At 36.1% G+C, this 14145-nt stretch overlaps 1 protein-coding gene across 2 annotated transcripts in view; it reads right to left on the reverse strand.

Annotated features, from left to right (window-relative positions):
- The window catches only part of EIF4E (eukaryotic translation initiation factor 4E), a 44368-nt gene that overhangs the window by 7539 nt on the left and 22684 nt on the right, over positions 1 to 14145 (reverse strand). For both annotated transcript variants that reach the window (XM_041759367.1, XM_041759366.1), the window contains exons 2-3: positions 11421 to 11527; positions 1034 to 1129 (exon numbers count right to left, since the gene is read on the reverse strand). In XM_041759367.1, coding sequence (XP_041615301.1) covers positions 1034 to 1129; positions 11421 to 11527 — 203 coding nt within the window. The remainder of the gene's footprint in view (positions 1 to 1033; positions 1130 to 11420; positions 11528 to 14145) is intronic.

Below are 14145 nucleotides of genomic sequence, written 5' to 3' on the forward strand. Positions count from 1 at the left end.
GACTGCTCTTAAAGCGTATAGCTCACAATTTAAGAGTTTTCTCTAATTAGTCTATACTCCCCACCCCCCCCACCCCTGCCCCGGGATTTAAATGCATACTAAATGCCTATTATATGGGCAAATCACTGGAAAGATACAAAAGAATATTGTCTCTACCCTGGAAGAAGGATAGATATATGAATCTTCTGACAATCTGTTCTTTTGTGTGGGCAAAATACATTCAGTGGATTAATATATAAGAAATGCATCAATGATTTAACATATATAGGATCCAAAAATATACTAGATGTACAAACTAGAATTTTTAGGTAACTGCTAGTTAGTTACACCTCTTAAAACGGTTTTAGCAAGTTTTATCTTTGACATAAAAATTATTTTTCAAATAAATTACATATTAAGTTAATTGTTTTTGGAGAATACTACAAAACTTCTTGAAGAGACTTTACAATTTTCAATTTTACGTCAAAGTCAAGCAAAGTTTTGACCCCCAAATCTTAATGTTTTGTTAAATCTGAAAAGAAATCTCAAAGATATTACAACTATTCTTGAAATTGATCAATTACCATCACAGATACTTGGACAAACCTGAATTTTGAGCACTTCAGCCTTTAAAAAAAAAAAAAATCGCAGAATCTCTACCATAGGAAATCCCAAGTGTTTCACTAAAAAAAATCTGCACAAATGGGAACCTAACAAAGCTCTGGAGTATGGAGCAAAGGTATCTGGGCAATCAAGAAAGGGAACAGGTTCTAAAAGATTGTCAAAAGTTCTAGAAGCAACAAAGGGCTCTTAGGAGAAGGATCTCTTAGGACAAGGAATACAGAATATACACAGGGCTAAAGGATGACAAGACTAAAGCTTTCTAAATGATGAGATATAATCACCAATTCAAACAGTTGTAAGGAGATGGACAAACAAAAGGTAGGTCTATAGATGAATATTTATTAATTGTTTACCTTAACCTTCATTTTGTGAATGTGACTCAAAATGAAAAATTACACAATTAAACAAACATCCTAAATAGGTTACTTACGCCCAAAAGTCTTCAACAGTATCAAACTTAGAGATCAGCCGAAGGTTTGCTTGCCAAGTTTTGCTTTTATCATTTTTAAAAAACCAGAGTGCCCATCTAAAAGTAAAAAGTCAGTGTCAAACATGGTAGTTTCCATATTCACATTTGTAGCAGCATTCTTCATAATAGCCAAAGGGAGGACACAGCTCAAGTGTCCACTGACAGATAACTAGATAAACAAAATGTGGGTTAAACATACAGTGGGATATGTATCAGACTTAAAAGGCAAATTCTGAAGATGAACCTTAGGGACATCATGTTAAATAAGCGAATCAAAAAAAGACAAACAGTATGATTCTACTTGTATGAGGTACCTAACGTAATCAAATTCATAGAGTAAAATGGCAGGGGCTAGAAGGAAAAGAAATGAACAACTGCTTAATGAGTATAGAGCTTTAGTTTTGTAAGATGAAAAGAATTCTGAACACTAGTTGCACAATAGTAATGACGTACTTAAAACTACTGAAACAACCATACACTTAAAAAACGGCTAAGATGGTAAATTTTATGTTATGGAGTATTTTATTTACCACAATTAAGAATTTACTTTAAAAATAATTTTACATGGTAGATATTAATACAGTGGCAAGTAATGATTAGTTTTCTCTTTCATTTAGAAGTATATATTTTGTACCTACTGCCCAACCTACTTCGCAGAATCTCTACCATGCTATACTTTAGAGACCCCCTGAGGTTCATGCTTCAGAGTAATTCACAGAAATGTAGTAGAGAGACAACAGTGTGCTAAGTGCTATGATAGAAATAACCAAACACTTAAATGAGAAAAATGGAAGTATTTAACCAGAAATGAAAGCGGAGAGCAAGAAAGTTGAATTCTCATAGAAATGAAAAAGTATTAGTCAAGAGTGGAAAATGAGACTCCTAAAAAAATGGGGGGAAAAGTATTAAATGCAATTCTCTGTTTACTCAAACACACAAATGGGAAAATAACAAAATAAAGGGATACATTGAGGAATGCTATCACAGACATGTTCTGAAACAACGTATACTAGTTTCTACGCATCTGTATATACTTGTTAAAATGTTTTATTCTAATATCTGGAAGATAAACTCATGTCACATCAAAGTTATACTTAAATATCCCTAGATAATATCTTCAGTACAGTTATATTGTCTGAATTACTATACCAAAGGTAACTCAAAAGGGAAATTTCACTTTCTCATTGAGAATAAGGTTGTCTGAAGACAGGTTTCCAAACAACTCCCTGATTAATGCCTGGATAATCTGACAAAAAAATGAGATACATTTCAACATCCACTTGATAATGTGAATTTGCCAAGCCGCTACCCAAGGACAAAAAAGAAAAAAGCAAAGGTGTAAAAATTATTAAACATACATGTAATAAGGTCAAATACTATACTCTGGTTTTCCAAAATTAATTAAATCTTTCCTCAAAAAAATAAAACTACCATATCGTCCAGCAATTCCATTTCTGGGTATTTATCTCAAGAAAATGAAAACAATAACTCAAAAAGATATATGCACCACCCTCATGTTCATGCAGCATTATAATAGCCAAGATATAGAAACAACCTCAGTGTCCATAAATGAATGAATAAATGGATAAAGAGAATGTTGTATGTACATAATGGGGTATTATTCACCTATACAAAAAAAAAAGGAAAAAAAAGAAGGAAGAAATCTGTCATTTGTGACACTGGATGGACTTTGAGGGCATATGCTAACTGAAATAAGTCAGAAAAAGAAAGACAAATACCACATGATTTTATTAATATGGGGAATCTTAAAACAGAATACAAACAAAAAACCCAAGGTCATAAATACAGAAAACATATTGTTGGCTGGCAGAGGTAGGGGTTGGGTGAAAACGGGTTCTTTGGGCCAAAAGGTACAAACTTCCAGTTATAAAATAAAAGTCATGAAGGATATACAATATGGTGACTACAGTTAATGACAATGTATTCTGTATATACACAAGTTGCTAAGAGTAAATTTTTTTTTTTTTTGCTAAGAGTAAATCTTAAAGAAGTTCTCATCACAAGGAAAAAAACCTTTGTAACTATACATGGTGACAGATATTATAAATACACTTACTGTAGTGATCATTTCACAATATACACAAATACTGAGTCATGCTGTACACCTGAAACTGTTATATGTCAATTAGAACTCAATTAAAAATAAATCTTTTTTTTTTTTTTACTGCATCTAGCCATTGAACATATAAAAATTTACCTTAAGAACATAATTAGATGATTAGGCAAAAATGTTTGTATAAAAATGTTCTTAATGTTGGAAAATGTGGAAACATATTATGTGCTTTCAACAAAGGATCATTTAAATTCAAGTTATCAAAACGTGGTTTGCAGACCCTTTAAGCTCTAATAAGAACTATTTTCATAATAATGCTAATAAGACATTATTTTATTTTTCACTGTGTTGACATTGCAATGGTAGGGTAAATCTGCTAGTGTCTTCTTAGCAAGTTCCATACAATGGCACCAAATTGTATTAGCAGTCACTGTACCCCTTTGTCTTCACCACCTCTCACAGTAACAATGTCAGTGGCAGGGCAGCCCCAATGGCGCAGCAGTTTAGCACCGCCTGCAGCCCAGGGCGTGATTCTGGAGACCCAGGATTGAGTCCCCCCCGTCGGGCTCCCTCCATGGGGCCTGCTTTCTCCCTCAGCCTGTGTCTCTGCCTGCCTCTCTCTCTTTGAATGAATAAATACATAAATCTTAAAAAAAAAAAAAAAAGCGGCAGTTAAGAATGCCACTGATGAAGCAATAATTACTAGTTTCATTAAATTCTAATCTATGTACACTTTTTTCATATTCTGCAAAAATTCAAAAACAACAACAAAAACACTTCTGCATTCCAAAGTACGATCAATGCTTAAGGAATTGAATTGTGAAGTGAACTAGCCACTTTTTTCATGGAACTCCATTTTAACCATGACTGATAGATAAACCATGGTTATTTCTTAAAAGAGCTTTCAGGAGAAAAATTTTGGGAAGCCTCCATTTGCCACTGCGACAAACTTACTAAAATTTAAGTACACTTGTGAGGAGTTTAGTAGTGGTATTAATGAATGTTACTGTTTTCATACTGTATAATGAAAAGTACCAATATCCAGAAGATCTGCATAATTCACTGAACCAGTGCTTTCCAGATGAACCCTGGTATTGCAAAATCATGCATGGATAAAAAAAGACCCATTCCAAATGCAAGATAGGCCAGTAGATTTTAATGTAACATAGAAGGAAAGGTTCTTGGATATGGTTTCAGATTCTCCATTGCAGTTGACCTACAAAAAACCTATTATCAAAGGAGAATACCTATAAGATCTTAAAAGGCTATTAAAAAATCTTCCTTTTCCAACCATGTACTTGTATGAGGTCCTATATTCTTATACTCTCTATGAAACAACTTATCTCCTTCACAGGCTGAATGTAGAAGCAGCTATGAAAATACATACCACTAATTTCTATTGTCAGGCACCTGAGATTTATAAAAATGCAAAAATGCCTTTCTTCCCACCATATTTTTAAACATTTTTTTCATAAAACTATTTGTTAACATGCAATGGATTTTCTAAATGAATATGTAATTTTACATTTTCTCAGGTTACTTTCTAACATACTAAATGGAAATAGATAAAAACCTATATAACCAAAGCTCTGTGGAGTCCTCAGTAACTTTAAGATTTTATTTACTCATGAGAGACACAGAGAGAGAGAGAGAAAGAGAGAGAGAGAGAGACAGAGACAGAGACATAGGCAGAGGAAGAAGCAGGCTTCATGTAGGAAGCCTGATGTGGGACTTGATCCGGGGAATCCAGGATCACACCCTGGGCCAAAGGTCAACTGCTGAGCCACCCAGGGGTCCTGTCCTCAGTAATTTAAGAGTATAAAAAGGTCATGAAACCAAAAATTTGAGAACTGCTGACTTAAATAAAATACAACCATAAAAGAGACTGCTGTGCAACTATTGAAAAGAATAATTATGTGGGTAAAGTTATTCTTAAGATGGGCATGAAACCCAGAAGCCATGGAGGAAAGGTGATACTACGCTACGTAAAAATCTAAACCATGTAACAAACATATAATTGCACAATGTTAAAAGACAAATGATTTGGGGATTTTTTGTTTTTTAAAGATTTTTATTTATTAATTCATGAGAGACACAGAGGCAGAGACATAAGCAGAGGGAGAAGCAGGCTCCATGCAGGGAGCCCGATGTGGGACTCAATCCCGGGACTCCAGGATCATGCCCTGGGCCAAAGACCGGGACTAAACTGCTGAGCCACCCAAGGCTCCCCAAGACAAATGATTTTGGATAATCATTTTCAACCTAATGCCTTACATGGCTAAGTTAGCATCCTTAATTAGAATACTTGGAAATAAACTTTATTTTCTCTTTAAGACTTCTTTAGAGAGATAGAAAGTTGGGGAGTGGGGAGTAGGGCAGAGGGAGATGGGGATAATCTCAAACTGAGCAAGAATCCCAATCTAGGGCTTGATCACACAACTCTGAGATCACGACCTTAGCCGAAATCAGAAGAGGGACACTTAACCAACTGAGCCACCCAAGCACTCTGGAAATAAACTTTAAAGAATACCCGCCCCCTACTCTTAGACAAAAGAACTGAGCCGAATGTCCAGAGATAAAAAACAAAAATGATCAATATATATGGAACGGCTTAGCAATGTCAATAAAAGAAAATTTAAAATAAGACACTGTCCACATATAAAAACAAAAATGACTGATATATAAAACAGTTTTGCAATGTCAATAAAAGAAATGCAAATGTAAAATGATAAGACATTGTTTTTATAAATCAGACTAGGACCAACAACTGGCGAAGATGCAGAAACCAGGAACTCTCAAACTGCTAAGAGCCTAAGCTGATAAAAGGAGGATAATTTGGCAATTATCTATTAAGGTTATTAGAGCATTGTCTTTAACCTAAGAAATCTGAAATTTTATCTTATATTCACACAAGTGTACAAAAAACATAAATATGCATAAATTACAACACTGTAAATAGGAAACAAAAGTCTATATACCCACTAAGATAAGCCTGATAAAATACATGACTATTCACTTAATACAAAGCAGTAATTTAAAATAACAAGGCAAAATCTGCACAAACAAAAATGTCAACACTACTGTCACCTATATGTAAAAAGTAAAGATACATATGCACATTAAAAAGCTTTGGAAGACTACAAACCAAATTTAACACTTACTACTCCAGGGAGCAGAGTAAAGTAAAATGGAGAAGAGAGTATCTGAGGAAAACAGATTACTTTTACTTTATATATACTTGTACCCTGATGATTTACTCTTTCTAATAATTATAAATTTTTTAACAATGCATAATAAATTATGCGATATTTACAAAAAGTAAATAGTGAGGAAACTACCAAGATCTGAACATATAACATCTTGGAACATTTTTCTAACTATTATTTTATCCAATATTATTACTGAAGTAGAATTCATAGAGAAATTGAAATTCTCAGAGACTTCATTTTAAGGTTAATCAGTTTATTTACTAATGAAAATTTTCAGGACTCTTCTCAGATTTTATTCAAGCTGAGGAATATATGCCTTGATTACTTTTCCCAACAATAATACTAAAAAGTGTGTTCATAGACAAAAGGGATACAGAGTTAGCTTTTGATAAGATAATACTAAAAACATGGGAGAGAAAAAACTGGGGTGCCTGCGTGGCTCAGGCAATAGTGTCCAACTCTTGATTGTGGGTCAGGTCATGACCTCAGGGTTGTGAGATAGAGCCCCACATTGGGCTCTGCACTCAGTGAGGGAGTCTGCTTGAGATTCTCTCCCTCTGCCCTACCCCTTCCCCTGCTTATGTATGCACACTCAGTGTGTCTCTCTCCCTCTAAAATGAGTAAATCTTAAAAAAAAAAAAAATCTAAAAAATACATTAAGGGTTTTGGTGCTACTCTTAGGTTGAATTATATGAAATTGCAGCTAATCAATTGTTCGACTTTGATATAATGCTTTCTTGAGGAAGAATTTTACTCTTTATGAACTATTTGACCTGTGATGGCTCACTCACTAGCTGACAATGTCCACTGTCTAGAGAATTAATTTCTTCCTCCCTATAGGATACGCTGAACCACAGGTCTCTTACGAAAAAACTACATATTGGGGATCCCTGGGTGGCTCAGCGGTTTAGCACCTGCTTTCGGCCCAGGGCATGATCCTAGGGTCTTGGGATCAAGTCCCACATCAGGCTCCTTGCATGGAGCCTGTTTCTCTCTGCTCTGCCTGTGTCTCTGTGCCTCTCTCTCTCTCTTTCTCTGTTTCTCATGAATAAATAAGTAAAATCTTTAAAAAAAAAAAAAAGAAAAGAAAAGAAAAGAAAAAACTACATAAAACATGTTTGGACTTTTATTTTGATAAATCTACCATGATAATGAAGAAATGATAAAAAAATATTCAGGCCATAAAGTGAAAATGTTTTTTTTAGATATTTATAGTTTCACTATAGGTATACATCAGAGATACTGCAGATGCAATTGCAAATCACCATAACAAAGCAAGTTATCACAATAATGTAAGTCAGACTATTGAAGTTTTTGGTTTCCCACTGCACGGAGAAGTTATGTTTATACTATATTTGTCTAGTAAGAGTAACATTATTATGTCTAAAAAACTACTATAACCTTAATTTAAATGTACTTTATTACTAAAAACCATCATCTGAGCTTTTAGTGGGTCATAATCTTTTTGCTGGTGGAACGTCCTGCTTTGATTATGCTGGCTGCTGGCTGATCAGGGGTTGGTTACTGAAGCATGGGGTGGCTGTGGTTAAGAACTGTGGTTAAACAATGAAGTTTGCTCTATTAATCGACTTTTCCTTTCACAAAGGATTTCTCTGTAGCACGCAATGCTGCTTGGATATTTTATCCACAAAACTTCTCTCAAATTCTCTCAAACTGCTGCTGCTTTATCAACTAAGTTTGTGTAATATTCTAAATCCTTTGTTGTCATTTCAACAATCTTCACAGCATCTTCATCAGGAGTAGGTTCCATCTCAAGAAACCATTTTCTTTGCTCATCCATAACAAGCAACTCCTCACCCATTCAAGTTTTATGAGTTGCAGCAATTCAGTCATGTCCTCAGGCTCCACTTCTAGTTCTATTCTTTGCTATTTTTACCACATCTGCAGTTACTTCCTCCACCAAAGTCTTGAAGCCCTCAAAATTCGTCCAGGAGAGCTGGAATCAACCTCTTCCAAACACCTGTTTCATGTCAGTATTCTGACCTCTACCCATGAATCACAAATGTTCGTAAAGGCATCTTAGAATGGTGAATCCTTTCCAGGTTATTTTATTTTTTTATTTTTAGATTTTATTTATTTATTCATGGGAGACACAGAGAGAGAGAGAGAGAGAGAGAGAGGGGCAGAGACACAGGCAGAGGGAGAAGCGGGCTCCACGCGGGGAGTCTGACGAGGGTCTTGATCTCAGGTCTCCAGGATCATGCCTCAGGCCGAAGGCAGCACTAAACTGCTGAGCCACTGGGGCTGCCCCTCCAGAAGGTTTTCAATGTACTTTGCCCAGATCAATCAGAATAATCTCTATCTATGGCCGCTAGAGTCTTACTTAAATAGTAAGACTTCAAAGTCAAAATTACTCCTTTATCCAAATGTTGTATATAAACTGCAAAAACAGATGTTCTATTAGCAGGCATGAAAACAACATGCATTTGGTACATCAGAACTCTTGGGTGACCGAGTATATTGTCAATGAGCAGCGTATTTTGAAAGGAATCCTTTTGTTCTGAGCAGGTTTTAACAGTGGGATTAATATTCAGGAAACCATTTTGTAAACCGAAGTTCTGTCATCCAGACTTTACTGTTCCATTTATAAAGCATAGGAGAGCAGATTAGCATAATTCCTTAGGACTCTAGGATTTTCAGTATGGTAAATAAGCACTGGCTTCAACCTAAAGTCACCAGCTATTATATTAGACCCTAACATAAAAGTCAGCCTGTCCTCTAAATACTTAGGCACTGACTCCTCTCTCACTATGAAAGTCCACCCAAATGGCATCTTCCTTCACTAGAAGGCTGTTTCATCTACATTGAAAACCTGTTGTTTAGTGTAGCCATCTTCATAATGAACTTAGCAAAATCTTCAGGGTAACTTGCTATAACCACTTACTGCTTCACCTTGCACTTTTATGTTAGAGACCATTTCTTTCCTTAAACCAAACCTATGTTAACTTTAAACTTTTCTTTGGCAGCTTCCTCACCTCTCTTAGCCTTCACAGAATTGAGGAGAATTAATTAAGTCCTTCTTCTGGTTTAGGTTTTCGGCTTAAAGGAATGTTGTGGTTGGTTTGATCTTCTATCCAGACCACTCAAACTTTCTCCATATCAGCATAAGGTTGTTTCACTTTCTTATTATTCATGTGCTCACTGGAGTAGTACTTTTAATTTCCTTCAGGAACTTTGGCTGTTTAGTACAAGAGGCTTAGTTTTTGGCCCATCTTGGCTTTTAACATGCCTTCCTCACTAAGCTTAATCATTTCTAGTTTTTTATTTAAAGTGAGACATGTAGGACTCCTCCTTTCACTTGAATATTTAGAAGCCACTGTAGGGTTATTAATTGGCCTAATTTCAATATTGTTGTGTCTCAGGGAACAGGGAGACCCAAGGTGAGGGAGAGAGATGGGGAACAACTAGTGAGAGTAAGGCAATTAGAACACACAATATTTATTAAGTTTGTAACTTTATATGAGCACAGTTCATAGTGCCCCAAAACAAATATAACAGTTACATCAAAGATCACTGATTACAGATCACTCTAACAAACATGATGAAAAAGTTTGAGATATTGCCAAGAATTGCCAAAATGTGACACAGAGACACAAAACAGCAAATGTTGTTGGAAAAATGGCACCAATACTTGCTCAATTAAGGTTGCCACAAACCTTCAATTTGTAAAAAATGCAGTATCTGCAAAATGCAATAAAACAAGGGATGTCTGTGAAACATACACAGGCCTATGGGATCTGTAAAGTAGATAGGGTAAAAAAAAGTCTTGGGGTAGGGAAATGAAAGGAACTGAATTTTCTTACATTATTTCTGCATTGCATTTGTCTTCCCCCACAATCAGCTCTCAGTGCATTTATATTAATTTTCATCATATGAACCATAAAAACACAAACACTGGGAAGGTGTGAGGTAGAGTTGAGAAAACTATATGAGCTACTACTATTCAACTACTGTAACTATGAAGTTTAATTCTTTTTTTTTTTTAAGTAGGCGCTACATACAGCATGGAGCTTGAATTTACATTATAACCCCTGAGATCAACAAGAGTAGCATGTTCTTACCAATTGAACCAGCTACGTACCCCGAAACTTAACTCACCTTAATCTCTCTTTTCCTCGCCTAACTTGTCTTAAATACAAACCAACTAACCTGCAGATGCCACATCCCCTAGCCTTTTCTCCTTTACAGCCCAACTTCAAGTTGTTTCTTCTTGCTCTATAATACATTTATATTCACTCTCTACAAGCTATTCCAATCTTTTTCCATCATCTACATTCTACTAAACTTTCCCCTACATTAGCTAGGACTTTATCATTCAATCCAATGGCAATTTTGAGCCTTTTTAAATTGTTTAATCCAATGAATATCTGATCTTTTTATGGAACATATGCTATTAATCATCTGTCCTTAAAACAAACCATTTTCGGGATGCTTGGGTGGCTCAATGGTTGAGCGTCTTGTCTTCAGCTTAGGTCGTGATCCCAGGATCCCGGGGTCGAGTCCCGCATCAGGCTCCCCACAGGAAGCCTGCTTCTCCCTCTGCCTATGTCTCTGCCTCTCTCTCTCTCTCTCTCTCTCAAGAATAAATAAAACCTTTAGAAAACAAAAATAAAAACAAAAAACCCCCACATTTTCTTTGTTTCCCTGACCACGACTCTGTCCCAATTTATAGTTTATGTGTCTAAACCCTTCGTAGGCATTATCCCCCCAAAAAATCCCTTATAAGTTGGTATTCCAAGCCTCTGTCTGGTTCCAAGCCTCTGTCTTGAGTCAAGTTCACTTTAAAGATGATTCATTTACTACTATAATTTCACTTACTACCAATTACTGACGAATTTCAAACCCAATGTCTCAACCAGTGCTCTTATCTGAGCTCAAGACTCACACATAAAACTGCCTGCTATAAACAGGTTATCCAAGTGAAAATGGAATCCTCAACCCAATATATCTAAAACTAATCTCACCCTGTTTCCTCCAAACCTGTCCTATTTCACCATTTACTTCATTGTCTAAGTCAGAAGAACCTATGTGTCAGAAGGCTTACCTGTTCTGTAAAGGATGTTTAATATAGTGTTCTGGGTTAGCAACCTCCTGGTTAGATTCTGTTTTCTCTTCTTCTGTAGGCGGGGGATTAGGAGTAGGGGTGGTTTCCTAATGGAAAATAATAAAAATTATTTTAAAAATTTTAACATAACTATGATAACAATACTTTAAAGCAATTCGAACCAATACTGCCAATACTCTTCTTTTAAGGAGAATTATAAAAGCATTTCATAAAATAGACCACGGACCAACTGCTAGAACTAAGAAAAGCACCAGACTCTCCAATCTAGCATTTCTTCACTAGGAACAGAAGACTTCTCAATAAAAATATAATAACAATATTATATGCAGTTTCTGTCACTTACACATTTTGGTATCAGAAAGATTGTTAGACACCATGCAACAAAGTTAAGATAACAAGCAGTCTTCCTAGTCTTCCCTAACATACTATTAACATACTATGTATGGTTTGGAGAGTGGGGGAAGTATAACTTAAATTTGGTGAGTATAAGAACTATATTACAATGGCAAAAGAAAGCTTTATAAATTGATCAAACCAATACTACACAGGTCCTTCCTTCATGTCATACTATTGTAACATCTGGTTAACTTAAAAGTGCTATTATTTTCAATTGGCCCGAGGCAAAAAAAAGCTCAATGTTGGCTTGAACCTAAATCTTTTTCTAGATTAGACCTAATTAATATAGTCATCTAAAAAATCAGGGAAAGGGATGCCTGGGTGGCTTAGCGGTTGAGTGCCTGCCTTCAGCCCAGGGCATGATCCTGGAGACCTGGGATCGAGTCCCACATCAGACTCCCTGCATGGAGCCTGCTTCTCCCTCTGCCTGTGTCTCTGCCTCTCTCTCTCTCTCTCTCTCTTTCTCTCTTCTCTCTATTATTAAATCAATAAAAATCTTTAAAAAATAAAAATAATAATAATAAAAAAATCAGGGAAAAAAAGGAGTTTGGGGATAATCTGTGTTCTCCACATTGCTCCATGTAGCTCTTCACTCAATTATAAATTACTGTCAACAAAACCGAATGCCAAAGAAAGGCACCAGAAGCTAAAACAAAAGCTGATTTTTTTCAAAAAAAGGCACTGCAACAAGAGTCTGGGGACTGAATTTAAATTGAGCCAGCAAAACAATGTATGCTCACATTAACAAGATTATGTAAATCAGAGATGAAGGATCTAAAAGATCTCCTAGTGGATAGTTGGTAAATATTCATTTTACAAAATACATTTTTCTTAACAACATGACATATGTAGGAACTAATTTCTACTAGCCTATGAATAGTCACTCACAGCAGAAGCTATGTCTTGATTTTGCTCACAACTATAATGCCAATGAGCAAAGTGCTATACTCAATAGGAACTTATTGTCTTGATTTCTTAAGTAGTAAATTTAAATGTTTACAAAGCAATTAAGATCCTAAAATTTACAGAGTAGTCAATGCCTTAAAATCACCAAACATTTTTTACCAGCATATTTCCATCAGAGTCAATTTACAACTTCACAGAATTACCAAATGCCATTCCTTACCCCACCAGCTTAAAATTAATGACAGTTTCCAGAGGCAGTCTCAAAGGATCAAGAAAATAGGGAAGTTAGGAACTAAGTGGGCCTAGGGCGACAGGGTACTACCAGAGGTGTGAACCTCAAAACTCTATATAAAAATCCCTCAGAGGTCCTTGGCTAGGCTAGTTCCTAAGCTGTGATGTTCAGAGTTCAACTCTGGATAGTCTAGAAGAGAACAGCTGAGCCAAGACTTCAGAGGCTGAATACCACTGGGAAAACGGTTCAGATCCAGACACAGTAGGTGAGTGAAAATCCTCAGCTTTCAGATGAAATCCTAGAAAGGCCATGCCCTAGGAATCAGGGGAAATATATCTGCCTAACAAATCCTAAAACCAGTCATTGACAGGATCAAGGTAATCTACCTATAAATTAAGTGCCTCCAAGAACCAAACTCTACATTCTTCAGAAGAGAACATAATCGGGATCCCTGGGTGGCGCAGCGGTTTGGCGCCTGCTTCTCCCTCTGCCTGTGTCTCTGCCTCTCTCTCTCTCTCTCTCTCTCTCTGTGTGTGTGATTATCATAAATTAAAAAAAAAAAAAAAGAGAGAACATAATCCTCTGTCTCTATGAATGTTATTTACCTACCAAACAAACATTACTAGACATGCAAAGAATTTTAAGTCATTAATGATCAAGAGATTAACCTATTCACAGAAAAACATCCAGACACGACCAAAGTAATGGGAGTTTATAATTATGATCACTATGGTAAAACAGCAAAGACAAAATAACCAAGATTACTATAGTAAAATGAAGACAGAAAAAAGGATTTAAGAAATGGGGAGTATTTGAAAAGAAAACAAATCTTTAAAAAAAAATAGACATTATGGAACTGCCAAGTACAATGCCTGAAATTAAGAGTTCACTGAATGAGGCACCTGGGTGGCACAGTTGGTTAAAGCATCTGACACTCAGTTTCAGCTCAGGTTGTGATCTCCTGTCATGAGATTGAGGCCCACGTGAGGCTTCATGTTCAGCACAGAGTCTGCTAGAGATTCTCTCACCCCCTGGTCCCTTCTGTTCATGCTCTCCCTTTCTCAAATAAATTAAATAAATTTTTTTTTTTTTAGAGAATTCGCTGAATGGGGCAGCCCGGGTGGCTCAGCGGTTTAGTGCCACCTTCAGCCCAGGGCCCAATCCTGGAGA

Source organism: Vulpes lagopus, chromosome 6 (genome assembly GCF_018345385.1).
Source record: "Vulpes lagopus strain Blue_001 chromosome 6, ASM1834538v1, whole genome shotgun sequence".
NCBI classification, from domain to species: domain Eukaryota; kingdom Metazoa; phylum Chordata; class Mammalia; order Carnivora; family Canidae; genus Vulpes; species Vulpes lagopus.